Here is a 27827-nt window from a genome sequence, read left to right on the forward strand (position 1 = left end):
GGTCCACTTTCAACCATGCAGGGACGTGACGAGGCTATACTTAAGTAACACATGTGAGTACTTTTTCCACCACTGATAAGTACCTCTTTTGTTGAGTTAAATAGGGCTGTAAGTGGTTAATGTATGTTTTGTAATAATACTAAACATCTACAAAGTAACTAGTAATAATTGTAGTGGAGTCAAAGTATAATATCTGCCTCTGAGATGTAGTGGAATAGAAGTATTACGACATTTGAAATACTCCAGTAAATTAAAAGTACCTGAAAATGTTACTTAAGTGCAGTACTTGAGTAAATGTACTTATACTTTCCACCACTGAACGTTACAGAATAAAGTGCGCAGCCCCAGAAATGGAACACAGAATGCAGCTACTTTAAACTGTTCATGTGTCAAGGGGTAATAAATTACATTTTAGCCAATTTTTCTTTTTTTAAGCATAGTTGCTTTTTGCCAATTTTCTTTCATACAATTTATTAAGTTCCCTTCACCCTGTTTGTTTGTTATGCTTCAGTTTAGCATAAGTTTCGTTTCTGTGGAAATGTTACATGTTGTTGTGACGGAGCTGCCAAGTCTGCGCAGATCCGGTTCTAGAGCGGATACGGAACCAGTCGCGTGTGTGAGTGGAAGTCACCGGGCAATTGGAGGCGGGCTCTAGACCGGATATGAGCACTGAGCAGTAAATAGAAGGAAGCCAAGCTTTCTGCGGGTGCTGCTGCGTGCGCGAAGAAGGCTCGTGACTTCACTTTACACAGTCTATAGCAGCTGGTGACACGATACGATCCGAACCCGGGTGTGTTTTGATCTATATTTGTACGTCTATGGATCTGATCTTTATTTGGCAGTCTATGGTTTTGATCTATTTGACAGTCTATGGTCTTGATCGATTTGACAGTCTGGTTTTGATCTTGACCGTCTTTGGTTTTAATCTATTTTGACAGTCTATGGTTCTGATCAGGACAGAGTTGATTGATCAGAGGTTCTGATCAGCGTCATCATGACATCTGCGGTGTCCAGGTCAGTGGATACATTTTAAGTGGATACATTTTAAAGTAAAAGTATCAAGTATACTACTTGTAGAAATGGTAACAGGACAGGTGGGCTGTGGTGGGTAGCCCTGGTCCAGAGCGTTAGACCAATTGGTTCTCAAAGTGGGGTCCGGCTGGGGACCCCCAGGGGTCCTTGAGGGAGTTCCAGGGGGTCCCCAGCTAAATGATAGATTATAGGCACCAAATGAACCCTTATGGGTCTGTAACTCTGACAGTGTAGATGGAACCAAATGGGTCCATTTGGTTCCATTTGTACACTCTCAGAGTTAAATTGACATAGATTTTACAATAGAAATTGCGGTCCAAGTGATAGAAAGGCCATTAAATGGGGGTCTGACTGTAGCCCTAATGTAGCTGTAGTATACAACTCTCGTTGACGTATTGATGATTCTGACGTTTTCAATCTACGAGAGTTGTAGGGTTCACGCCCCAGCAAAACAAGTGAAAATAAACAAGACCGTTTCGCTACACACCTACAGTAGCTGTAGTATACAACTCTCGTAGACGTTTATGATTCTAAAACGTCAGAATCATAAATACGTCTACGAGGGTTGTATACTACAGCTACTACACACCTAAACAAAGGCTGTTTTGTGTCGTTGAAAGTCTGTTCTCGGAGGTGGGAACCCTCTCAGCACCCCACCTTATCTGTAAAATACACTTTTTTTGGCCAGAAAATAAAATATTTCACCGGAAGGAAAAACATGTTTTTGGTTGCTCCACAGTGCCCTCTACAGATCTGGTCAATGGAATTTTTCTATTGACCAGATTTTTCCTGATAAAATGATTGAAAAAATATATAGTAGCCTACTGTTAAAACAAATAGAACAAGATGAGTAGCCTACTGTTAAAAAATGGAGGGGACAGTGTGTATATGAGCACGGACAGTGTGATAGTATAACATTTGCCTCTGAGATGTAGAAGTAAAAGTACTGAAAATTGGAAATACTCCAGTAAAGTAAAAAAAAAAAAAAAAAGACCTAAAAATTGTACTTAAGCACAGCACTTGAGTAAATGTACTTTCCACCACTGGTCCAGGTTCATCGTTACGGCCCTGTGTGAGAACCAGGGATGCTTGGACTTCAAACATCTGGACCATCTGATCAGTCAGGAGTTCACAGTGGATGAGTCTGTGCTGCTGAGAGTGCTGTGTGACCAGGACAAGTTCTCCATCCAGGAGGGTCAGGAGAAGTCTGCAGGTTGGTAACAGCCAGTGATGGAAAAAGTACTCAAAAGTTTTACTTAAGTAAAAGTATCAATACTGCAGTGTAGAAATACTCTGTTACAAGTAAAAGTAAAATGTACTTAAAGTGCCAAAAGTAAAAGTACTCAATAGAATGCCCCATTTCACAAGTTTTCAAATGTATAAATTGGATAAAAATCTTTTGAAAATAGCAGATCTACAAGCACACAATGTGTCAAATTGTGACGTATTGTGAGCTTGTAGATCGGCTATTTCCAAATGGCCGAAATTATAGGTCTGAAGTGGTGAACGTATGTTTCACTAGCGTATGGTGGGTTCTAACGTGGACCGGGCCAGATTCTTAAACCGCCCGCCCCCGCCCCCTCGCGGGGGGGGGGCTCGCGCAACGACGGCTGATAAGTGACAGTCTATTGAGAATTACCATCAGCGTTAATGCAAGAGAGAGACGTGAATAAAACACAATAAAACTAATAAAACAACTGTTTACCTGGCAAGAGAACCGGTTTGACGGGGAAACCGTTTTTTAATGGCCACCCATTAACTATCCGGCCGAATGCAAATAAGCCCGATTTGAAAACAAAGGCGTGCTAATGTTGTTATGTAGATTTTTTGTTTTTTTCCCCCCTGGGGGCAGTGGGGGAGCAGAGTTTTCCAGACCGGGCCATGGCCCCATTGGCCTCTATGACGATACGCCCTTGGTATGTTTTGTAATAATCTAAATCTACAAAGTAACTAGTACCTAAAGTGTTCAAATAATTGTAGTGGAGTAAAAAGTACAATATTTGCCATGTAGTGTAGATGTACTTTAAGTAAAAGTTTTGAACATTGGAAATACTCTAGTCAAGTCAAAATACCTCAAAATTGTACTAGCCTCAAAAATACCTTAAAAAAAGTACAGTACTTGAGTAAATGTACTTAGTTACTTTACACCACTGGGTAACAGTATAGGTGGGCACCTCTGTGTTGGCTACTTGGCTGGCTACTTGGCTAATTGGCTTCTTTTTTCCCCCCAAATGTTGGGGCATAAACAATAAGTTTAAGGATAATTAATTAAGTCTGATAAGGATGTACCGTGCATGTTCACATCATGTATACTTCATATTACTTATTATTATTATTATTATTCGTATTATTATAGTGTTATAGTGTACCGTGCATGTTCACATTATGTATACTTTACATTACTTTAAAACATTTTCAAAATGTTCCATTTTTTTAATATTTTATTTTTTAACACATTGGGTGCCAGCATTTTTTCATAACAACTTACGTTGTTATGAACGATAACATTTCACTCGCGAGTTACAACGGGGACGGATCGCGCATCGCGCATGACCGGTTTTCCCCACCGGAAACAGATTCGGAGATATAGGCGTTTTAAAGAAGGAAATAGACGGGAAGCGGATGGGGAGCCATGTTTTTGTTTCCGGTGATCTATTTGGCCTATCCTTCTCAGGATCACAATGGGTACTCCCAGAGCTGCTCCAGCCCCTCCCGTGTGGGAAAAAACGAAAAAAACAAAAAGACAGCAAAACCGAAGGGTATTCGGTTTTGGCACTCCGCGTAACTATTTGCAAAACCGAAGGGTATTCGGTTTTGGCACCCCATGTGTTAACATGTTGGACAAAATAGCCAATTTTACATGGAGGTGCCCAGATGTCCCTAATGCCCACCTATCCTGTATCCTTCAGGTTATGTCATGAGCCCGGACAGCGTGATAGTGGCCAGGACATCCCTGAGGGTCTGCCAGAGACCCCCCGCCGAGTGCGCCTCCTCAGACTGCGAGCACCTGCACCTGTGCAGGTACTTTGTGTGCGGACATTGCAGATACGGGTGAGTTCATATTCTTCATAACATAATTATTATAACCTATTTTAGGAGGCCTAATTAATTAGATATTAGAAACCCTGTAAGTCACCAACCTGCTCATTGGGATGTGTCTCAGTGTCTTGCTCAAGGACACTTTGACACTGAACCCAGGGGGAGACGGGCATGGAACCGGGAACCTTCCGATTCCCAAGGGGCCGCTCTACTACCCAGATAGTATGTTGTTTTTGAGCGGTGTAACCGCTCCTATAAGAGGGTTTAGGACCCATCCGTGGCGAAAGTTTTTCTTTCCGTCGTGAAAATGTGTCTTTCGCTGTGACGCCATGCTGTGGAAAACATGCCCATAGGCTAAGCTCTGCAGGACGTGCTGTGATTGGCTAGCGAGACACATGATGAAATTAACTTCAAACTTCGCAGACGCGGTGTGATTGGCTAGCGAGACGCATGATGAAATTAATAACAATGTAAAAAATGTAAGCACGTAACTTCGCAGGACGTGCTGTGATTGGCTACCGAGATGCATGATGAAATTAATAACTCATAAATATCACCGCTCACTTCACACTGGGTGTGATTTCTTTAGATAGATGCTACTGTAGGTTTGCTGTTTACCTGTTATCCTTGTTCATTTGAAGCAGAAGAAATACATTGCTTTTCTTTGCAGTCTGTTTATGTGACTGTAACGGAAATTCAATTTATATTCCTGTTTAATTATTGATTTACAATTATTAACTACTATTATTCATTTATTATTCCTCATTTGAGTATCACTTCATACTGTATGACTGGAATCTGAATTATTGCAATTATAAGTACACATTGTTATGATTATGTCAGTGTCAGTATGGAGTGTCCTAGCTGGGAATGTAAAGGAGCCATCTGCATTAGTGTTAACTGAGAAAGCAGAACTGCTTAGCCAAAATACTGCATCAGGGTCGTCTGATTACGTGTGTGTCCTTGGGGTTAACCTTTCATCCTCCTGGAACTCCATATGTAGGTTTTACCAACACTGGGTCCTTTGTCAGACTCCCATTGCCTTCCGAGACAACCGGAACGCTGTCCGTTTTCCTCCTTTCCTTTCAATCTATTACGCTCTTTCATTTTCATGTCATCTTTTCATTATATTATTGTCATCTGTTGTGTCAAATATCGACTGAAAGATATTTAGTTGCGATTCATTCTCTCACCGAGGAAACATTTAATGTACACAACAGTGCCATATACTCTGATTTTGCATGATAACTAAGAGTTATGCCCATTAATAAAACATTGTTCTTCAATGATTATTTTCAGGAACAAATGCAAAAACACCCACAGCCTGGACTCTCCTGACAGTGGAGCCCTCTTGAAGAAACTTGATCTTCAACACCTGACAAACACACAGCTGTTCCAGCTGTTACTACAGAACGATCCATACCTGCTGCCTGAGGTTGGTCAGTGAGAGAGACACCTGTTTGAATGGCAGTACAGTTTGACTGTTTCAAGATAAAATATTTTTATTGCTGCATCTTCTATATGAGTAGCGTACACAATAGTAAGATTATTTGGTTTTGGCTTCAGTACAGTAAAGTCAGAAATAGTTATACATTCATATAGGGAAGGTTGGTTTGGTATAAACTTTAGAAAATTGACAGCAGTGTTTCAATGTTTTGCATTCACTTGGTATAAAACCTTCGCGACAGATAGCAGCATTTTATTCACAGGGTCCCCACGGTCATGAAATTCCTGGAAATATTTTGAAATAAAATTTAAAAAAATCCAGTACTGGAAAAGGTTTGAAATTGATCAAACATCATCAAAGATCCTGGAATTTATCAAGGGTCCTGGAAAAATATTTGGCTATGCATTGTTTTTGGCTATTGATTTTGTTAAAACAAAACATTTTCATAAACATGAATAATATTACACGAAATATGTAACATAAGTAGTTTTTCGCCGAACGGGCTGTGTGACGGCAGCCTAATGTATGTCTCAAACTTTATTTTTGCTACACTGCCTATCTTTGGGCATTCTACATAGGAGTAAGAGACACATTATTGCGCCGAATGATTGTTATATAGGCCTGGAAATTGGGCTAAATATTCTGGAAAAGTTTTGGAAAAGTTTTGGAAATTCATTGCTAAAAATGTGTGGGGACCCTGTATTCAAATGTACTTACAGGTATTGCTCTGTTCATACAGTATGTACAGTATTTCTATGTACCGAGCTCATTTGGTGTAAACCGTTGGTTCTCAAAGTGGGGTCCGGGGACCCCCAGGGGTACTTGAGGGGGTTCCAGGGGGTACCCAGCTAAATGATGGACAGGAACCAAATGGACCCTTATGGGTCTGTAACTCCGAGAGTGTACAAATGGAACCAAATGGACCCTAGCGGGTCCATTTGGTTCCATTTGTACACTCTCAGAGTTAGATTAACATTGATTTTACAATATGAATTGGGGTCCCAGAGATAGAAATGCCATTAAATGGGGGTCCGTAGCCTAATGCATGTCAAACTGGGGGTCCTTGAAATTACAATGGTTGAGAATCACTGCTATAGAGCCGTAAAAATCTTCTCTTATGGGGGTCCCTGGCATATCTATTCAAATGGGGGTCCGCGAGCTAATAAGTGTGAATTTGGGGGTCCTTGCCATGAAAAAGTTTGAGAACCACTGGTGTAAACTGCACGTATTTATTATTTTGGTTGCACGAGTGAATAGTCAATTCACAATTGAATCGTAAATTGTAATGTATCAGCGTCCCATCTGCTTGTCTGTCTCCAGGTATGTCCTCATTACAACAAGGGCAACGGTGTGCACGGCTCCTGTAGGTTTGGACCCTCGTGCTCCAACCTGCACCTCTGCCTGCACAATGCCCGCGGCGACTGTAAGTTTGGACGCGCGTGTAAGAGGGCCCACGATGTCGGCGATCACATCCTGAAGATCCTGAGCGGTCGAGGACTCAGCCAGGAGAACATCCAAAACCTGGAGAAGATCTACAGGAATAAGTTCATCATCTTGGGCCAGCAGGAGCGGAGAAAACCTGCTCCTATTGCCGGTACTGAGAATAATGCCTGATTTATACAAAATAATGCCTGGTTTAAAAAAAAAGCTGATCTACAAGCTCACAACGTGTCGCACTGTGACACATTGTGAGCTTGTAGATTGGTTATTCTTTTCGGTACATGACGCGGCGCACGACTAAGTATAAGTGAGGCTAAATCAACATACTGTAAAGTGAATGTATATGAATATGTTGTGTCTGTGTGTCCTGCAGCGTGTCCTGCACCTCCCCCGGTGGTGGTGGCACGTACTCGCCAGGCCTCCAGCAGTGCCCCTGGTGCTACCAGCCCAATCAGTGAGACGGAACGAAACGAGATCTGCTTGTACTTCATTCGCAGAAACTGCAGCTTCAAAGGTAACGTGTGTGCTCTCCTGCCATTAGCATGAACTTCCAAGTCAACAAGTGCACAGTGAAAAGTGACTGTGCAATAACTCTCTGTACTTTGTACTTTGCACTATGCACTGTATTTGACTGATATCCTTGCCCTGTGTTTATTGTTTATTGAGTGTTTTAGGTCGTTTTATCATGTTTTTTTATTTTATTGGAGCTTCCGAGCATAAGTATTTCACATGTATGTACCTAAAAAGTGCATTGCAAGTGACAATAAAGTGAATCTGAATCTACATGTAGAGCGAGAGAGAGAGAGTTTGCATGCAATTGTGATTTTGCTGGATTCATATTTCTTCTTATGTGTATGTTAATTTTCCCAGAGAAGTGTGCCCGTGTGCATTACCATCTACCATACAAGTGGCAGGTCCTAGACAGTGATGGAAGCTGGAAGGACTTGGCCAACATGGAGGACATCGAGGAGGCCTACTGTGACCCGGAGAAAGACACAAGTTGCCCTGATGAACCGCCTCAACCCACACTGTTCATGAGACTGCTGTCTATCAACCCCAGGTGTGATTTTGTTGGTGTTGTTAAAAAGTTATAAGGTTATATTCTGATAGTAATTATTGCTGTAGAATTCATAGAGTTAGTAACAGGGGTTGCCCATCTCTCCAGCTCTTTAGTAAACAGAAAATACATTTTCAGTTAGGGATAACAATTTTATCCAGTCAGGTGAAAGAACCCCCAAAGATAATTTATCAGCTTCAATTTTATAGTGTTCCAGTTCCGGTTTAACTTGTTTATCCTGTATCCTGTATCCATAAAATAAAATCTATTTGTCTGTAGACTGTAAACATCAACGCCCTCCGTTCATGACGTATCCTTGATCACAATGGTTCTGCTTAAAACTGGTGGAAACGCGGTTCCGTGAAAGCACCACGGTTCCAAGAATCTAGAACGGAGCCGGTTCTAGAACCAAAGTCATTTTGGTGGAAACGTGGGCCATGCCAACCTGAACATTTCTTTTATGTTTACTGTAGAGCTGGAGAGACGAGGAGACCCCTGTTACTGAACAAACACTCTATAACAATGATTACTTTCAAAAACACTTATTTTAACAACAAATATCACTTACACCCCCTTTCAATTCAATAATGGGTATACATGTACAGAAACTCCCTGTGACTGAAGTTTCCCTCTGCTTCTGTTCAGCCCTGCGTCCAGCGATAACCGGTGGGTGAACTTTGTGACCATGACGTGCGGGGGGGCTCCTGTCCGTCGTCTGTCCACCGCCTCCTCCGTCTCCAAGCCCCCCCACTACATCCTGACAACACAGTGGCTGTGGTACTACAAGGACGAGACTGGGATATGGATGGAATACGGAGTACGGATAACTTAATCAGACTTGTTTTTTAACCACATGAACCCCACTGTCCCTATTCTAGGGCAAACATTCTGGGGAAAATAGTTGATTGCAACGTGTTGTGAGGTTGCAGATCGCCTATTTATGGCGAAGAGAATTTGGTGTAGAGGGAAATACCAGCGGACAAGCTCACAGTAAAACCGCAAGCTTGTAGATCAGCTATCAGCTATACGAGAAGTATAAAATAGGACATTGATTTATGAAAAAAACATAAAAAGATGAAATACATAGATACAAGGTTTCTGCCCTACAGTGACAACATGTTATTTATTGAATGAAATCCATCAAATTCTGCCAGTGCACAGTATTATGACTAAGTACCCCACTGCTCTTTTTCAAGCAGGCGATGCACGGCAACACAGATACTCATGCAGTAAAAGAAACATATTTATGAATCAAAGCAACCTAGAGTTGCACATAGTTGATCCACCTGGTCCATGGCCTTTAATGTTTGCTGGCATTGTGTTTCAGCCCAAGCTTGTTTTGGTGCATTCAGCGCCCTCCTGTGGCTAAATTTACAACCTCCTTCATAATTTACAGTGGGGTTGCAACCAGGGAAGGAATTTCAGGGAGGCCACGAAGGCCATGGCTGTCGTTGCCTCAGTTTGGCCTTGTGCCCCTCTAAAAATGGCATGCCCTGAGGCCACAGTGGCCTTAATGCCCCAGCTGATTGTACCACTTTCTCCTCTGTCTGTCTCTTTCTTGTCTTTTGTTGAGATCCTGAATTATTAACTCCCCTGAGTCCCCATCTTTAAACCAATCCAGTGACTTTGATTGGTGCAGGGCTGAGCATGGATTTTTTAAATTTATTTCACTGCAGATAGTCTACATATTACATTTAAAATCCTTCCTTCCTTCCTTCCATAACCCTTAAATCCAATTAATTATTTCAATGGACTAAAATCTTGCTTCATTTGATGGCCTTCCTGCCCTGGCATTTGGCCTTTGTGCCCTAAACAAATGGACAACACCAAAGGCCAAGTGGCCTTGCCCCTAAAATGATGAAATTCCAGGCCTGGTTGCAACTGTCGATTCTCTTTTGAGTGATTATTCTATTGATTACTTTTTCAATTAATCGAACAATCGAAGACGCGTGTATTTCTTGTGGATTTTTATTTTCAACGAATCGACACACTAATTCTAATAGAGTTTTTATAATTGAATAAATCGATTAGTCTGATTAACCACTTTAGCCCTATTTTATACTTACAAAATAGCAAAAACAGCCGATCCACAAGCTCACAATAGTGATCATTGATTTTTTAAATCTATTATTTTATTAATATTGATCCATTTTGTAGTCGATTTCAGTCGGTTAGTTCGATTAACTGTTGCACCCCTAAACTAATGATAATATAAACATGGTTTTGTGCTTTCACTGTAGGGTGGAGGAGGTGCTAAGTCCGCCTCTGTCACGTCTCAAACTCTGGAAAATGTTTACCTGGCCGATGCAGACATTGAGGTTAATTTTGGAGCCGGGAAACACAAGTACATTCTCTACTGCAAAGGTAAAAGAACCCACTGACTGTACACAGTACAGTTACAGGTCCATTTGGTTCCTAGGTAAATTTACATCGAAGACTTGACTGTGTGCAGAAACATTACAGTACTGTCACGATGCGGCTAATTGTGTTGGCTTTCTTTCAGACATGCAGCAGCAGAATGTCGACTACAAGACCAAGAGAGCGGTCAGAAGGAGACCTCGCTTTGTCTCGTCTCGTGAGGTGGAGGCCAAGCTGAAGAGGTATTTAACTAAGCCTTTTCACAAATTAAATACTAAACTAAACTAGCAAACCCACTTTGGGAACTAACAAAAACTAAACTGAAATTGGAAGAAAAAAAAATGTAACAAATTAAAAACGAATGAAAAATGCAACATAACCTCGATCTCTTCTTCTGTGTCTCCACGGCAGCGTGTCATCAGAAAGCGCCAGCTCGTCCTCATCCGTGGCCGTCCCGCAGCACTGGGACAAGACGGCCCTGCCGGAGATTTCCTTCACGGTAGTCTCGCGTAGCCAGACCCCACAGAAAATGAAAAACAGCGACCTCTGCTTTTCTGATATTCTGTGGAGTCTGGCAGGAGTATAATGTTAGACTAGAGCGCAGGGAAACACCGGTTTCATGTCTGCCTATAGCGCATCACTTCCGGTTGGTGCGACCATGTTTTCATTCCCACTAACAATATTTCTACACGGAACACTAACACCACTTCTCCCAGAGAACATGGATGGTTTTGGTTATAAGCCCACTTGTTTCTATGATGAAAGAGTAATTTAAAATGTGAATATCTTTCCGTGGTTTTGTCCGCTCCGAGGACGCTATTGTTAAATTAGTTTCGGCTAGTTTCGAGGGGGGGAGGGTGGATCATGGTGGATGGACACGTGAATCCCGCCCACTACATTTGATTGGGTAAAGCGCGGCCCACTTCCTGATCTGAAGGCACGCCCACTTTTAGCCAATGCGCACTGGTTAGGACGAACCGCTCCGACAGATTCCACCGCAGGTCGGAATCTGTTCTTGAGAGATTACCTTCACGGTAATGTGCATTCATATTCACAGTGCGTTTTGTTTTATTTTTCCTGTCTAATACATGTTTCCACACGTATGCTAACAACCTATTCATCTGTACTGTACTGTTTCTTTCAGTTGATCGCTGTCACAAACGCCATGAAGGAGAATAAGATGATTGAGCAATTGTTTAAGCGCACCATGACCTCCAGGACCATCCACAGCATCAAGAGGATCCAGAATCCCTCCCTCTGGAGAGTTTTCCAATGGTAAATCAAATGCTCCTTTCACACATGAAGCGGTTTTCTAAGCTACCGTAAGTCCTCTAATAGTGACCTCTATTCAATTAAAACCCGGGTCTCTATTAATGACCGGTGCGCTGTTGAAACAAGCGATTAAAAGCCTCTCTTTTGATACAAGCCTCTTTTTGTACAATACAATAATAATATAATACAAGCCTTTTTTCGAATAAATAGAAATTTAGGCCTCTCTCTTATATATCGGTCAATAGGGGACTCAGTAGGAGAATCTGCAAGTCTCCTACCGAAGACTCCGCTGGTCATCAAATTATCGGCTTCGAATGCGACAAAAACTAAAAAAAAATCCATGAATTCAAGGCTTCGTGGGGTGTGTAAATTGATAGAAAATAAGTCATTTTTGAGGTGAACTACTCCTTTAAGCCCTATTTTATACTTTCAATGATTTTCAAAAACAGCAGAAATAGCAGATCTACAAGCCCTCAACACGCAGAACTGTGACGAGTTGTGGGATCTGCTATTTTTGTTGGTGGGCAGGAACCCCTATTTGTAACTATACCTTTCAGGACGGCAACCCTTTTTGGGGTTCTTGTTGCTATGTACAGTATATGGCAACATACATTTTTTGTAATTTTTTAATAAATATTTGAAGTTTTTCAGAAAACTTAAGGATTTAGAAGGTGTTTTTAGAATCGGCCTCAGATCTAAATGGTTTAAGAAAACATATATAATAATAATACAAATACATACACGGTATATTGTCACAATATCGATAGAGGTGTTAGGTCAAATATATTGTGATATTGAATTTTACAGTATTGTACATAACACATTTACTTTATTTACTCCCATACTATAGGCAGAAGGAGCAGATGCAGAAGAGAGCCAAGGGGAGGCTTGTGAATGAGCAGTATTTGTTCCACGGTACGGACGAGTCTCTGATCGATGCCATCTGTGAACAGAACTTTGACTGGAGGATGTGTGGCGTCCACGGCACAGCTTACGGCAAAGGTATACACACGTCTGCCTCTGTAGCCTTTATCATACTTGCTCTTGACAACATCTATTAGTGACAAGGAAGACGCAATGGACATAGAGCACCGAAGTCTGACGTAATTTACACATCCTACCTGGTTCGCGGTTTTCCACCCCCGTTTTGAATTCCCATAGATGTCTTTAATATCGCGTCAAATAAGAACTGTGTTCCAAAAATAAACAAATGACCCCGGCGGTTTGACTCTTATTGATATGAAGCATCAACTGACGGTGAGAAAACGATAATGTTACTTCCGCCAAATTAGTTACATTTTCGCCAGAAACAGACTGTATCAAATATAAGTGACTGACTATCATAAACGATACAGAACCTCCTCCCTAACAATATCGCCGAGACAGTTTGTTTATTTTGGGACCACAATTCTTATATGAGACGATTCTACGATGACCCAATGTTATTCTCCATAGAGAAATTACTTTACGAACCAGGGGATGAACGAGTGACGTCAGGACTTCTGTACTCTATGTATGTGCTTAAGTTTTAGCCACTTTACCCCTGGCATCCCTATTTTGGGGGTGAAAAATTGTCGAAAATAAAAAGAGCAACAAAGGAAGATCTACATGGTCAGAAGCAATCTACAAGCATGCACAACTTGTCAAATTCTTAACCACTTAAACCCTACATACCTATATGTTTTTTCACTCTACACAAAATATCTTATCCGAAAATAGCCAACCTCCAAGCTCACAGCACGTCGCAACACAATGTATTTTTGTGGAATGTTCGCGCCCCCCACATTAGGGACACTGTAGGGTTCATGTGTTTCAAAGTGCTTGTGTCATGTTCTTCTCACTGTCTAGGCAGCTACTTCGCCAGAGACGCGTCCTACTCCGATCGATACGCCAAGGCCAAGCCGGGCAGCCAGAGGAAGTTCATGTTTGTGGTTCTGGTCCTCGTGGGGGACTCTGCCAAGGCGAGCAGCTCCTACGTGCGCCCCCCTGCCAAAGACGGCGGCCCAGGCCTCTACGATAGCTGTGTTGACTCTGAGAGCAACCCCGGCATCTTTGTTATCTTTGACAAACTGCAGATTTATCCAGAGTACATCATTGAGTATGTGTGAATTCTGATCCATTTCAACTGTCCGGATAATCGAGCAAATCTGTTCTTGAGCTGGTAGTTGAATTGCTAACTTCAAAACGTTTATTGGGACGTTTTTGAATGGCTTAAATAAACTATGATAAACACTGGATTGTCCAGAACCCCTGGTTCTAGACAAAGTGGGGTCCGGCAGGGGACCCCCAGGGGTCACTAAGGGGGTTCCAGGGGGCTCCCAGTAAAATGAGCAACAGTTTAAACCACTTAAAACTATTTTTCGAAAATAGTGAAAGAAATAGCTTCAAGCTCACAACACGTTGTGACTTAAATTGTCAGCTTGTAGATCAGCTTTTTTCTTTTTTTCCTTTTACTTGTTGCCTAAGACATGCACAAAATAGGGACGCCAGGTTGAAAGGGGTTAATTTGTCTCAGATGTCGCTAGGTAGAAGGTAATCCAATGAGAGAATGTACTGCATAAGAATTACTATTCGGGTCATGGGTTTCTCTCTCGTACAGTAGCTGTAGAATTCCGTTCTTAATCTAATCTAACAACTAAGATCTTCTCCTATGGGGGTCCCTATAGCATCAAATCTTTTCAAATGGGGGACCAAGGTTTATATACTGTACGTATCAATTTGGGGGCTCTTGACATGAAAATGTGTGAGAACCACTGATGTACAGTAGAATGCTAATGTGCCTATATTACATGATCTGTCACTTTTGTTGCATTATTATGAAAGAAGCAGCCTTGTGTGTTGAGTTGGCTTTACTACATGTCCACATTCAGTACAGTATGTACACATGCATACTGTATGTTTTTGCATTAATTTTACGACATCATTTGCCATACTGTTATTAAGGTTGTTACTGTTCTAAGGTCGTTATTAAATAAACAAAATCATGCCTTATAACCACCATTAAAGTCTGCTTTGTGTTTGGTCTAGCGTAATTATCAAGGAAAACATTTATTATTCTATATATTTATAGATTTCTTTTGCTGGAACGCATCTGTGTCATTTTAGGTTTCTTCGGCTATTCAAAAAATAGCAGATATACAAGCTCATAGCACTCGGTGCCGCGCTATGAGCTTGTAGATCTGCTATTTTTGGTTAAATTGTGAAAACTTTTACAAATATTTATTAAGAAAAAATAAATTAAGATATTGTTTCAAAAAACTGGCCTCAGGTATAGCCTAAATGGGTAAATGTTCAATCGATCAATCAATCCAGTAGATGGCGCTCACCGTCTTTGTTTTTTTTTGGGGGGGGGGGGATCTTGTTTATGACGTCATATCCAGGTCATCGGTCGGTCAGTCATGTTGTTGTGTTCGCTGCCAGAGAGACGAGTGTAGTTTATTTAAAGTCCTCCAGTACCAGTAGATATTATCAGATATAACCATAGAGTTATAATATATCAGATATAAACACACTCAGCGGTGAGTCAAAGTTAACCTGCTTTATTCTTGTCTTTTACGTTTGGTACAAATGGTTAGAAATGGATCTGCTGTTATGTTAGCATCAAAACTAACGTTATCATGGGTTTCCCACAGTGGTGTGAAGCAGTGGTTCTCAACCTGTGGGTCGAGGGGGAGGGGGGGGGTCCCCAGATGACAGTACAGTTACAATAGGCTCTATCTGCACAGCAGCCATATTGTGAGACATTCACAGGTGTTACCAATGATACTAATGAAGGCTCTGTTCCATTGTGGTCAAACAGTCAGGGTGCTGATATTGTGCATGGTGGCTCACTGGAAACACTCTGCTACACCAGTGAGTGGGACATTTGGGGTTCCTTAAGGGGTTAACAAACGGCCCCTTGCGGGTGTGTAACTCTGAGAGTGTACATTTGTACACTCTTGTGCGTTTGGTTCCTCCTTGTACTTGTACGAACTTGTTTCTTTTTGACCTTGTACTTGTACGAAAACTTGTACACCTTGTCCATTTGGTTCCATTTGTACACTCAGAGTTATGGGGGTCGTGGAAATTGAAAAATCTGAGAACCACTGTGATACACTAAATGGAACAGAGCCTTCATTAGTATCATTGGTAACACCTGTGGATGTCTTCACATTATGGCTGCTGTGCATAGAGCCTTTTTTTTAACACCTAAACAAACTATATAAACATTGGTCAAACATTGGCCAAATTGTCAAATAATATGAAGAGGCAAAACATTTGAAAATAGCAGATCTACGAGCTTGTAGATCTTCTATTGGAGGGGGGGGGGGATATGATTATTTTGGGGTTTCATGGCCTGGAAAAGGTTGAGAACCACTGGTGTAAAGTAACCATGTACACAGAGATGGGCGAAAATACATTGAAAAGTATTTTGATACAAAATACAAATACTGGGTCAAACAAAGTATCAAAATACAAAATATAAATACAGGTCAGAGAAATGTATTTTGATACAAAATACAAATACTGGGTCAAACAAAGTATCAAAATACAAAATATAAATACAGGTCAGAGAAATGTATTTTGAAAATACAAAATACGTATTTTTGTATTTTGAAAATACAAAATACTACATTTGAAAGTATTTCATTTTTTCCATCCCAGCCAAATACAAATTACAAAATACAAAAAAGTATTTCAAATACGTATTTCAAATACAAAAAAGTATTTCAAATACGTATTTCAAATACATCTATTTCAAATACTGCCCATAAAATAAAAAAAAGTATTTTATGTATTTCAAATACAGAAAATACTATTTGAAAAATATTTGAAAGTATTTTGATACAAATTACATTTCATTTTTTCCATCCCGGCCAAATACAAATTACAAAATACAAAAAAGTATTTCAAATACATATTTCAAATACATGTATTTCAAATACTGCCCATCTCTGCATGTACATTTACTCAAGTACTGTACTTAAGTACAGTTTTGAGGTATGTTCACTTTACTGGAGTATTTCCAATTTTCAGTACTTTTACTTCTACTCCACTACAGAAGCAACTTTTACTTTTTACTCCACTACAATTATTTTAATTATTTATACTTTAGTCACAAGTTACTAGTTACTTTGTAGATTTGTTTTATTATTACAAAAACATGCATTAACTACACATTCCCGTCGTGACAGCCCTACCTGACGCATACAGAGAGAGATTGTGAGTGTGTGTGTGTGTGTGTGTGTGTGTAGATCTTCGAGGTTAAGAAAATGACCCCTGGCTAAGTCAAATATACAAATAAGCCAGTCAGGATATTGTAAGATCACGGATATTGTTTTTATGTCTGACTGGCACATAGTCACCAGTTGAGAAGACCACTCGCTAATCCATTTAGGATCATTTTCTGACAGGCTACTAACCCACAACTTTGGGAAATGTGGGTGAACTGCAATGTTTGACGGAGTTCTCCTAACTATTAGTAAACTTGATTTTCTCTTATACAGTCAGAAAATGTCTTTATTCAGAGCAACTTAGCAACGTGTGCGCCCCCATGTGATTTTTTCATTGTTGATTTTATTTTTTATATATTTAGTATGGTTGCCCAACAGGGCAACCAGACTATTGTTATTGATAGAAAGTGCGGTCCAATACTTTGGATCTCCTCCCACAGTTTTTCCCCTAATGTTGTGCCATATATCAAACTTACCGTCTAAATCGGGAATCGTGCGCTTGTATTTTGCTAAGAGATTGGTTAAATAGTTTAATTGATATTGATTTATTAGTGCATTAAATTTCCCCATCCACTTTAATGTAAAAGTGAAAAAACTCAAATTCAAGTATTTTTTTCTCATAAACCTTAAAAGCTAGAGTTATCAGATTTGGAGGGAAAATTCATAATTAAGTCCCAAATTATTTAAAAAAATATCACACCATTCGGCCTCATGGTGGCGCTATAACAGCCCCCTTTACGTTTTGGCCCGTAACTCTTGAACCGTAGGTCCTAAAATCAAAATTTCTTTTCACCTGGATTCCTTGGGTCATGACGCATCTCCGCATATAGGCCACGCCCATTTGCGTCAGGATAGATTTTTTGATATTGATTTATTAGTGCATTAAATTTCCCCATCCACTTTAATGGGAATTGCAAAAACTCCCATTCAAGTATTTTTTTCTCAGAAACCGTAAGAGCTACAGTTACCACATTTGGAAGGGAGGTTCATAATTTTGTCCTAAATTATTAGAAAAATAATTACACCAATCGGCCACATGGTGGCGCTATAACAGCCCACTTTACCTTTTGGCCTATAGCTCTTGAACCGTAGCTCGTAAAATCAAAATTTCTTTTCACCTGGATTCCTTGGGTCCCGACGCATCTCCCCATATAGGCCACGCCCATTTGCGTCAGGATAGATTTTCCGCCATTTTGAATTTCCTTCAAAACACACTTTTTGCTCCTTTTCCTTCAAATTTTGTCCTAATCTCACACAAATCGGTACACATGATCTATGGACCCATGCGGTAAAGATATCCAAACGGCATTTTGATTGTCCTTACCGTTCGTCCGTAAATGGCTTCCAAAGTTAGCGAGAGGGGCCCGTTTGACCAAAAATGCCATAAATCACGAACGAAACGTCCGGTCAATCCCAAATTTGAATCACATGTCGAGGGTGGTATACTAAACCAATCCCCAAAAGCATTTCTACTTTGATCCATAGGGGGCGCCACGAATGCTCAAAATGTAACCGTTTGATGCAAAAACCTTATTTTGGGGGGATCGATCCTCTCAAAATGAAACGCAAGCGATCTCAGGAGTGACGACACAATGTAATTGGCGCAGCCTCCGACGTTATTCCTCCCGGCGTATTCCTCGAGTCCCGGCGGCCGCGACCCGCGACCGGCGTCGGCGCAACCACACTCTGCAATTTCCCCGGAATTGCGACGCGTCTAGTTTATTGTGTGTTTGATTTGGTTTTCAGATTAAAGTATTATTCTATTTTGAAAAGCCTCCTCACACAGGTGTGCTAGAACACTCAAGCAATGCATCTGGTCTGTCCATTGTGATTGTGATCGTCCATGTCAAATGATATAAACATAATGTCCCCTCAGGACCATATGATATTCCTGAGTCTCGCCAGCCCTGAGCTCTGCTGCCCCCTAGAGGAGGACTGCTGCCTGCCTGCCTCTCATCTTCACCATGGAGGACAACGACCACGGCACTGACACCAAGGCAGGCTGTGAGTAACACACACACACACACACACACACACACACACACACACACACACACACACACACACACACACACACACACACACACAGACACAGACACAGACACACACACACACACACACACACACACACACACAGGCCCATTTTCCACCAAAATAACTTTGGTTCCAGAACTGGTTCCGTTCTAGATTCTTGGAATCTTGGTGCTTCAACCAGTTTTAAGCCCCAGTTTTAGGCAACATAGCTGAATGGTAGCCTGTGGAGCAGAAGTCTCTAATTACCCCAGGTTCGATTCCCGGCCTGGCCAGCAATGTGTCGAATATGACTGGTCGAACTGTCCATTTCACAGGGGAAATTCAATCGACAATGGCAGTTAAAGTTTTCCTTTTTTTTTTTTTTAAATAATTTTTCACTTGCTTTTGCCATTGTAAATATCTGCATCTGCATCTTCCAACCCATACATGGGTAACTGGCGGCCCGGGGGCCACATGCGGCCCCCACCTTCACTTAATGCGGCCTGCAGGTTAATATGGGAATACTGATATATTATTGATTTCAGCTGTTAAAATTCCAAACATGCAAACATGACCCGCATTAATTACTGCAGTCTATAGTAGTAGCTTAAAAATTCTATTGTCTTTTTAATGTCCAATGTATTTGTATTTAACTTCATAAAGTTAACATAAGTATAACTAAATGCATTTGAAATTAAATAAAAATGTAACTTTCAGGATTCCATTTCAAAAATAGCAAAAAATATATCAGGATTCCAATTCAAAAATAGCAGATCTACAAGCTCAAAACGCGTCGCAGCGCGACGCGTTTTGAGCTTGTAGATCGGCTATTTGTGCTACTTTTCTGTGACAAAGAATGGCGGACAAAAAAAGTTCAAATACGGAGATAAGGTGTCTGCCCGACAATATGCAATGTGGCCCTCTGTAGTGAGTGTGGAAATATAGTGGCCCTCCCCATCATCAAAGTTGCCCACCCCTGTTCCAACCTGTAGAATAGTGACATATAGAGTGAATAGTTTGGTTCCAGTTCCGAACCGACTTGTAGGGTTCTGAACCGATTCCTTTTCAGTGGAAAGACTTTGAACTGGTTCAAAATTAGGCGGGGGAAAAAAAGAACCGAACCGGTTCAACACCGGTGGTAAAGGTGCCAGAGAGGGAGACAGAGAGCGGTTTATTGGTCTATTGAAGTGAATTGAGTTGTCTTAACTCTCGCTTTACACCACTCCGATACAGACAGACAGACCTGTTCAAGGCAATATGAAACTAGAACCAGGAGACCTGGTACTGCCAGACCCCTAGTGGTTGAAATCTGATTGAATGGCTGGGCTTCGCATGACGTGTGTCCCTTCTACGTCCCTTCTATGACGAAAGGGGGACAGACTTTTTTGGCTGGGGCCGGGGGACAAAGTGTCATACCATGTATGGAGAAAACAGATACAAAGCCTCATGTAAGCCCGACCCCTTGGGTCTGGCAAAAATGAAATCCCTAGAGATTGGGGGTACAACAGTTAATAACACCAACTTATTGAATCAGTATATAAAGGGAATTTGAAACATTTTAGTTTCTCTCTGCTGATGTTTCCTCCTCCTTCCTAGACATTCCACTGCTTCCTGAGTGTAAAGAGGAGGTTTCTCCTGAACTCCAGAATAGGAGCCCCTGTCTGGTTCAGGTGAAACCAGAACCTCCCCACATTAAAGAGGAACAGGAGGAGAGTAGTCCCAGTCTGATCCGGGTGAAACCAGAACCTTCCCACATTAAAGAGGAACAGGAGGAGGTGCTACTTCAAAGACCAGAGGATGCTGATGGGTCATCATTGACATCACATGGAGTTATCTATGGATCCGGATATGTTCTCCACGTGGAAAATGCTGGTAGGTCACTTTCTCACGCTTCTCTATCTCACAGTCTCTGCATCTCAGAGCTGATATAATGCAGCATGGTTGAGGTCTTAATTCATTGTAGCTGGGTTATCAAGTGGCCTGTCTAGCTTGAGTAAGTTAGTATAGTCTAAAGCTTAAGAACTATAACATTTCAAAAGTCATTGCATATAATGTCACCTGTTATATATTTTTTTAACAAACAACATACAATCCCCCCCAAACAAAAAAAACGAGTAAACCGCACAACAAAGAAAAACAACAGCAACATAACAGAAACATAAATAAATACAACAAAAAGGTCATGGGTCACACCATGGGTCACAGTCACTGTCATTGTGTCATTACACCAGTGGGAGAAACACTGTCCACTACACCTGAAATCCACTGAAACACACAGAGCATTCTGGCCGTGGCGGAGCCCTTCTCCTCCAGCCCAGCATTAAACACCATGCATGGCCATGTGAACGGAAAACTCACTTACTTTTTCCACCTCGCCACAGACCTCGCTAAATCCCTTATGATCGTGTGTTCAACTGTTTGTAGACACACAGGGTAGTTGTGTGAGTGGCCCAGAGAAGACATTTTCAATCAGCGACATTCCATTTTGCAGCAGTAGCAGTTTCAAAACAGCGATGCGAAACAGTGTTCCGTGGCGGAGAAATGCAAAGCCGAGAAAATGGCGTTTGAAAGCGGAACCCAAACAGGAAGTGGGCGGGAGCGAAAATCTTTGATTTGACGTATTTCCGTGTCCGGGTGTGCTACAATGAAATGTGTCACTGCAAGATGAAGGACGTTGAGATCTTGTTTTAAAAAATGATTTAGCAAAATTACCTTTTTTACATCAGTGGATGGCAGTCAAGGGTGCCGATACCGTGGGTGCCCCGGGGCTAAAGCACCCACTGTGGGTGAGGAGCACCCACTGGGTGTTGGTCAAAAAGAAAAAAAAACGTTTTGTTTTTTTTCCAAAATCAGATCGCCTGGTTCAGATTGCCACTGAACAACCTAAGTAACCGAAATAAAGTTACAAAACACCGTCGCGCACGCACGCACAAAAGTCGCTCACGCACGCTGCGCACGCGTGCATGTGTGCCTTGTTGGGCACCCGCTAGAGCTTATAAATATCGGCGCCCCTGGTGGCAGTGGATGAGTTAAGAAGTACATCACATCATTAAGCCATATTGACTGAGAGGGTGATGTTTGGAGATTTCCAAGATAATAATTTTCTTCTATCTAAGAGTGTTGCAAAAGCAATAATCTCTAACTTTTAATTGGTAATTGTAAAGGGTTTGATGGTGTGACAAACATAGCTAGCAAAGAACTATAACATTTAACGGTTAACTCTCATTTTATATTTTGCCCAGAGTTTGTGCACCTCCTTGTTTGCAAGGAGGAGGTTTCCCCCGAAGATCAGGAGAGGAACTCCAGTCAGGAGGAGGAACTTGAGCTTCCACAGATTAAAGAGGAACAGGAGAAGCTACTTCAAAGACCAGAGGAGGCTGACGGGTCAACGTTGACATTACTAGCAGTGAAAAGTGAGGATGATGAGCCTCTAGCCAGCAGCACCTCACCTCAACACATGAAAACACAAGCTGATGTAGAGGACTGGGGAGCATCACAACCAACTATTGACGACCAGCTCCCCTCTTCTCGTTCTTCGGAATCTGACATTGAAGACGGTGATGAAAATCAGGAGGGTCTGTCTGTTCTAAACGCACTGAGATCACACAGGTATGCCTGTCAAATCGTCTAATTGCAATTATTTGAATCTGATCTACAAGCTTACAATGTCTCACGAAGTGACGCGTGTGAGCTTGTAGATCAGCTATTTCTGCTTTTTTAATATCTGAAAATATGTGAATTCTGTGAAAATGTGTGAATTCTGTGGGAAAAAAATGACATGTATAAAATTATTAAATATGTCAATAATTTCAGTTATTTCTATCTATATTTCTATATCTGCCCCATGTGCAATTTTTGATTAAGAATCTGAAAGGCTTCATATGTTCCAGTGTTCAACACACAATGAAATTGTTAATCGCAATTATTTGAGTGACAATTAATCATCCAACTTAAATGTGTAATCGTGACATCCCTACACACAGGAAATGGGTGGAGGACTGTGGAACATCACAACAACAACAACCAGCCAGTGATAACCAGCTCCTCTCTTCTCCGCGCTCTTCTGATTCCGATACCGAAGACAGCAATGTGGATTGGGAGGAGACCAGGGAGGGTCTGTCGGTTTTGAACACGTCCACAAGGAGTTACGCGGGGACGAAGGCACGGTTTAACTGTACATTTTGTCACGTGTGCTTTGCTAACATGTCTGCTCTAAAGCAACACATGAGGACTCACGCCGGGCAAAAATCCTTTAATTGTACAGATTGTGATAGAACCTTCAGATCAAAAGCTGGTGTGAGGAGGCACATGCACTTTCATACAAATTGTAGGGGAGGTCGGTCAGTCTTAAACGTGCAGAAATCGCACAAGAAACCTGCGGAAGGACAAATGTCTCTAAGTGAAAAGCTGTTCATGGGCCTGACGTCTGTAAATTCCTTTTATTGCGCAGATTGCGATATAAGCTTCAGGTCAAAAAAAAGCATGGATCAGCACATGCACACTCATACAGACCCTAACCCGAAGCCTTACTACAATTATCTTTCAATTGACTAATAAATGTAGCTAGACATTTGAGACAAGTATTGGTGCATTAGTACAAAGGATTCCCAAACTTTTCAGGCAGTGACCCCCCAAAATAATCATAATTTGAACTGGGGACCTTCACCCTGAAGAAGCACTTGGAATTGTAGGAGTTGAGGCATTATATTTAGTTCGACTCTGTTCCACAGATAAATATTGTGAAAATAGCTTAACTACAAGCTATTTACGTAATATTTGACAATTTGGCCAATGTTTGACCATTTGTTATACTGTAGTATAGTTTGTTGGTTACTTTTTATGTAGTAATGGTTATTATTTTATTTTATTTCATTTTAGAGGTATTAGAAAGGTCTTAAAAGTCCTTAAATTGTCACTGTAGAAATGTGCAGATACCCTGTATACACTTATAGTGTATGTTGGTTTGTTAACTGTTGAGTGAGAAAATAATGTTGCACATTGAGCTAATCATCTGGGGACCCCCAAAAACTTTGGGGACCCCATGGGGTCCAGACCCCCAGTTTGGGAACCATTACATTAGTATACCCAAGTGTGAATTTAACCATGTAATATAACATATTGGTAGAAAATAGGCGTCAACTTCAGTGATTGACACCAAGCTTAAGTTAAAAAAACACAAATTGGAGCTTTAGAAAAAGCAAGCAACTGTTGCTTGCTACTGTGAATTGAATTGGAGCATTTTAAAGTTAAAGTGAGTTCCATGATTCTGTTTTCTTTTTTCATTGAAGATGTAGAAAAACACCCCTGTTTTGTACATCAAAATGTTCAGTAGCCACTGTGTAATCACAGGAAACATTCAAATAAAATGCTGGTGGCTGAAATGATTACAAATGCTACTCCACGATTATGTCAGTTTGTCTACACACAAATCAAGTGATTCAAACACACCGTTTTCACAGGAACAGCAGGGTGAGGTTTCAGATGAAGTTAAAATGTGTCTTAATGATATACGTATGTATCATGTAAAAAATATATATGCACATTTTATTGTCGGTGATATATGTTGGTAAGTAAATTGTCGTACTTGATACCATCTAAGGGTCAAACACATCATACATACTGTGTGTGTGTGTGTGTGTGTGTGTGTGGTCTAAAGGAAACAGTAGCTGTGTGAATGTTACTTAACACAAGTGCTGTAACATTGCGTATCTATTGATTCCAATATTGTTTATGTTTTTTTTATTTAGAGTAGCCAATTATTTTTTTCTCCCTTTTTCTCCCCAATTTAGTCGTTATGCCAATTGATTCCTCCCCACACACTTCTGTGTTGTCACTGCTGTCGTATCCTACTACCCACCAGGAGGACGTAGAGCCTTCGTCCTACTCCTATGCCCAACACTCCCCGCTGACAGGTGAGGTGCCGCCCCAGCCCGTAGGAGTATGTGCAATGACCAATATCCCCCCGCCCGGCTTCCCTCCCCCGAGGGCCCACCGGGCAATTGTGTTCGTGTAGTAGACGCTCGACAAAGCCGGATGCACCATGGTGGATTCAAACACACAACCTCCGTGGTGGTGGGCAGTGACTTTTACCACTGCGCCACCCGAGCGCCCCAATATTGAATATTAACTTAATTTATAGAAGGTATTTTCAATGGATTCTGTTACTATTGGGTATGCTAAATAACATACTAAAAATGTAGGAAAATCAAACTCCTGTAAAGACATCATTTTAAAGAAGGCGGGAGCTTAAAATGCCTATAAGCTGGGAGGGAATCTGTGCCATCTTGAAAACGATGCCTTTCCAGAAGTTTCCGCACGCACCACAGGCTGCACAGCCTCTCGTCTGCAGTAAAAAATACACTTTCGTTACCCACCAAAACAAAGACGGTTTTATGGAGTTGAAAGCCAACTCTACGAAGTGGGAACACCCTGAGCCCCCCATCTCACATCTAAAATACACTTTTTGGCCAAAATGTTAAATATTTCACCGGAAAGAAAACATTATTTAGTTACTCCGCTGCGCCCTCTACAGCATTGGTTCTCAAAGTGGGGTCCGAGGACCCCCAGGGGTGCTTGAGGGGGTTCCAGGGGGTCCCCAGCTAAATGATGGACAGGGACCAAATGGACCCTTATGGGTCTGTAACTCTGAGAGTGTATAAATGGAACCAAATGGACCCTAACGGGTCCATTTGGTTCCATTTGTACACTCTCAGAGTTAAATTAACATTGATTTTACAATATAAATTGGGGTCCCAGAGACATACATGCCATTAAATGGGGGTCCGTAGCCTAATGCATGTCAAACTGGGGGTCCTTGAAATTAAAATGGTTGAAATCACTGCTAGAGAGCCGTAAAAATCTTCTCTTATGGGGGTCCCTGGCTTATATTTTCAAAGGGGGGTCCGTGGGATAATAAGTCTCAAATTGGGGGTCCTTGACATGAAAAATTTTGAGAACCACTGCTCTACAGATCCGGTCAATGGAATTTTTCTATTGACAAGTCGTCAATTGTGGGCGTTTTTGCAATATCTTTACCCACTGTCGTTTGTTATATCCTCAACAGGGAACACTCACTGGTCCCTGTTTTATTACAGAAACAACACTAACATGAAAATGTACTCGGGGCCCATACAAATTATAAAATCTCTCCTCACCTCAATGTGTTTGGGGTCGTCCAAAAAAGTCCAAGGCAGAAATGAGCATGATGTCATGTCACATGACTGATCAACGCCCTCTGGTTTGGCTGTAATTAGCACCGTGACAACCAACCCGGTCTCCCACGTAATTAATGCTTAATTAAGGCTTAATTCACTCATACATTAGTTCACCATTAATTTATAATGAATTCATCATTAATTCCTGTTAAGTATTTAATTAACCATTAAAGCTCTCCACATACACTTATTGTTCTAAAAAACACAGACAATGCATTGTCATTGAATATATGCTTCTTCTAGGTCTTGGTGGCACCTCGACCCATGATGGACTTCTTAGTGTTTCTCTCGGGTCTCAAAAGGATTATATAACACTTTGGTCCAAACAATGCCACCAGAAGGCCAGAACTAGATGCTAAGATAGCAAACACCTCCACCACATCTGCATATTTGCCTGGAGAGCTGATATATGCTGGGATGAAGGCTATCCACACGGCACAGAAGATCAACATTCTGAAGGTGATTAACTTGGCTTCGTTGAAGTTGTCTGGAAGATTCCTTGCCATGAATGCTAGGAGGAAGCTGAGGAGCGCCAGTAAACCAATGTAACCTAACAACACTGCAAAACCAACCGTTGATCCCACAGCACACTCATAGACTATCTTATCACTGTGGTATTGCGTGTTTTTATGAGGAGTTGGTGAGGCAGACACAAGCCAGGCTGTGCAGATTGTTGCCTGGATGAAAGTAAGAGCCAGAACTGTTCCTCTCTGCTGCATGGCACCAAACAACTTCATAATGTCCGCACCGCTAGGCTTGGAGGCCTCGAACACGGCCAACACCACCATAGTCTTTACCAGGATACACGAGACACACAGCACGAAGCTGATTCCAAACGCTGCATGCCTCAGCTGACAAGTCCAGAGCCTCGGACGGCCAATGAAGAGAAGTGAACACATGAAACATAGTTTGAGGGACAACAAGAGAAGGTAGCTGAGTTCTGAGTTGTTGGCGCGTACCATAGGTGTGCTTCGATGATGGATGAAGATTCCCAGGACGATAGCACAGTTAAGTGTGCCCAGCAATGAGATGGTTGTCAAGAAGATACCCAGGGCCTCGTGGTAGGAGAGGAACTCCACGCTCTTGGGGACACAGTGGTCACGCTGGGGACTGGACCAGAAGTCCTCTGGACAACTGGTGCACTCTGTAGAGTCTAACAAAGAGGGTAAGATTAACCCATTAAGACCGGGAACGCATCCGTGTCATTTTTAGATTTCTTTGGGCTATTCAAAAGCAGATCTAACATTTTTTAACTCCAATCTTTGCTTCTTGGGGTCCCTGGAACAACATATTTTGAGATGGGGGTCCACGGCCAAATACATATCATGTTGGGGGTCCTTGACATGGAAAAGTTTGAGCACCACTAATATATAGATACATAATTATTTTCTAAACAATTGCTATTTAGAAGACATTTGAAGAATATCCAGAAGCAAAGATTTGAGTTACAAATGTCCGCTTTAAAAATATATAGGCCTATATTCAAGGATTTGCACATATTTTCATGATTTTTTCAAAAATAGCAGATCGGGTGCCGCGCTATGAGCTTGCATATCTGCTATTTTTGAATAGCCCAAAGAAATCAAAAAATGACACGGGATGCGTTCCCGGTCTTTATGGATTAAAGGCCCAGCTATGCACAGTATCATCCTAAACATAACCTACTGTGCATTGCTACATCGTGTAAACTTACCAGTCTCATTGCTGATCTCTCCCTCAGAGCAAGCAAGACAGTCGAAGCA

The 27827-nt window shown here is 41.4% G+C and overlaps 2 protein-coding genes across 2 annotated transcripts; both read left to right on the forward strand.

Annotated features, from left to right (window-relative positions):
- Positions 1-740: 740 nt before the first annotated feature.
- Positions 741-14635, forward strand: parp12a (poly (ADP-ribose) polymerase family, member 12a). Its single transcript, XM_084060231.1, has 15 exons — positions 741-790; positions 939-1014; positions 2085-2245; positions 3942-4083; positions 5371-5506; positions 6839-7112; positions 7332-7472; positions 7829-8018; positions 8661-8832; positions 10256-10379; positions 10519-10615; positions 10785-10872; positions 11518-11648; positions 12496-12647; positions 13494-14635. Exons 2-15 carry the CDS (start codon positions 995-997, stop codon positions 13751-13753), a joined length of 2088 nt encoding a protein of 695 aa, XP_083916357.1. The 5' UTR covers positions 741-790; positions 939-994; the 3' UTR covers positions 13754-14635.
- Positions 14636-15078: 443 nt separating this feature from the next.
- Positions 15079-24201, forward strand: LOC311047355 (uncharacterized protein). Its single transcript, XM_084060046.1, has 5 exons — positions 15079-15163; positions 18735-18862; positions 20468-20743; positions 22114-22480; positions 22855-24201. The coding sequence occupies exons 2-5, from the start codon at positions 18823-18825 to the stop codon at positions 23423-23425; spliced, it is 1254 nt and encodes a 417-aa protein (XP_083916172.1). The 5' UTR covers positions 15079-15163; positions 18735-18822; the 3' UTR covers positions 23426-24201.
- The last annotated feature ends 3626 nt before the right edge of the window (positions 24202-27827 follow it).

This window comes from Gymnoscopelus microlampas, assembly GCF_963454915.1.
Source record: "Gymnoscopelus microlampas genome assembly, chromosome: 6".
In the NCBI taxonomy this organism is placed as follows: domain Eukaryota; kingdom Metazoa; phylum Chordata; class Actinopteri; order Myctophiformes; family Myctophidae; genus Gymnoscopelus; species Gymnoscopelus microlampas.

Coding starts and splice junctions, on each gene's coding strand:
- parp12a (XM_084060231.1), top strand. CDS start 995: ATGACATCTGCGGTGTCCAG. Junction 8,833..10,255: donor GGATATGGATGGAATACGGA/GTACGGATAACT, acceptor CTTTCACTGTAG/GGTGGAGGAGGTGCTAAGTC. Junction 10,616..10,784: donor GTGGAGGCCAAGCTGAAGAG/GTATTTAACTAA, acceptor TCTCCACGGCAG/CGTGTCATCAGAAAGCGCCA.
- LOC311047355 (XM_084060046.1), top strand. CDS start 18,823: ATGGAGGACAACGACCACGGCACTGACACCAAGGCAGGCT. Junction 18,863..20,467: donor CACTGACACCAAGGCAGGCT/GTGAGTAACACA, acceptor CCTCCTTCCTAG/ACATTCCACTGCTTCCTGAG. Junction 20,744..22,113: donor TCTCCACGTGGAAAATGCTG/GTAGGTCACTTT, acceptor TATTTTGCCCAG/AGTTTGTGCACCTCCTTGTT.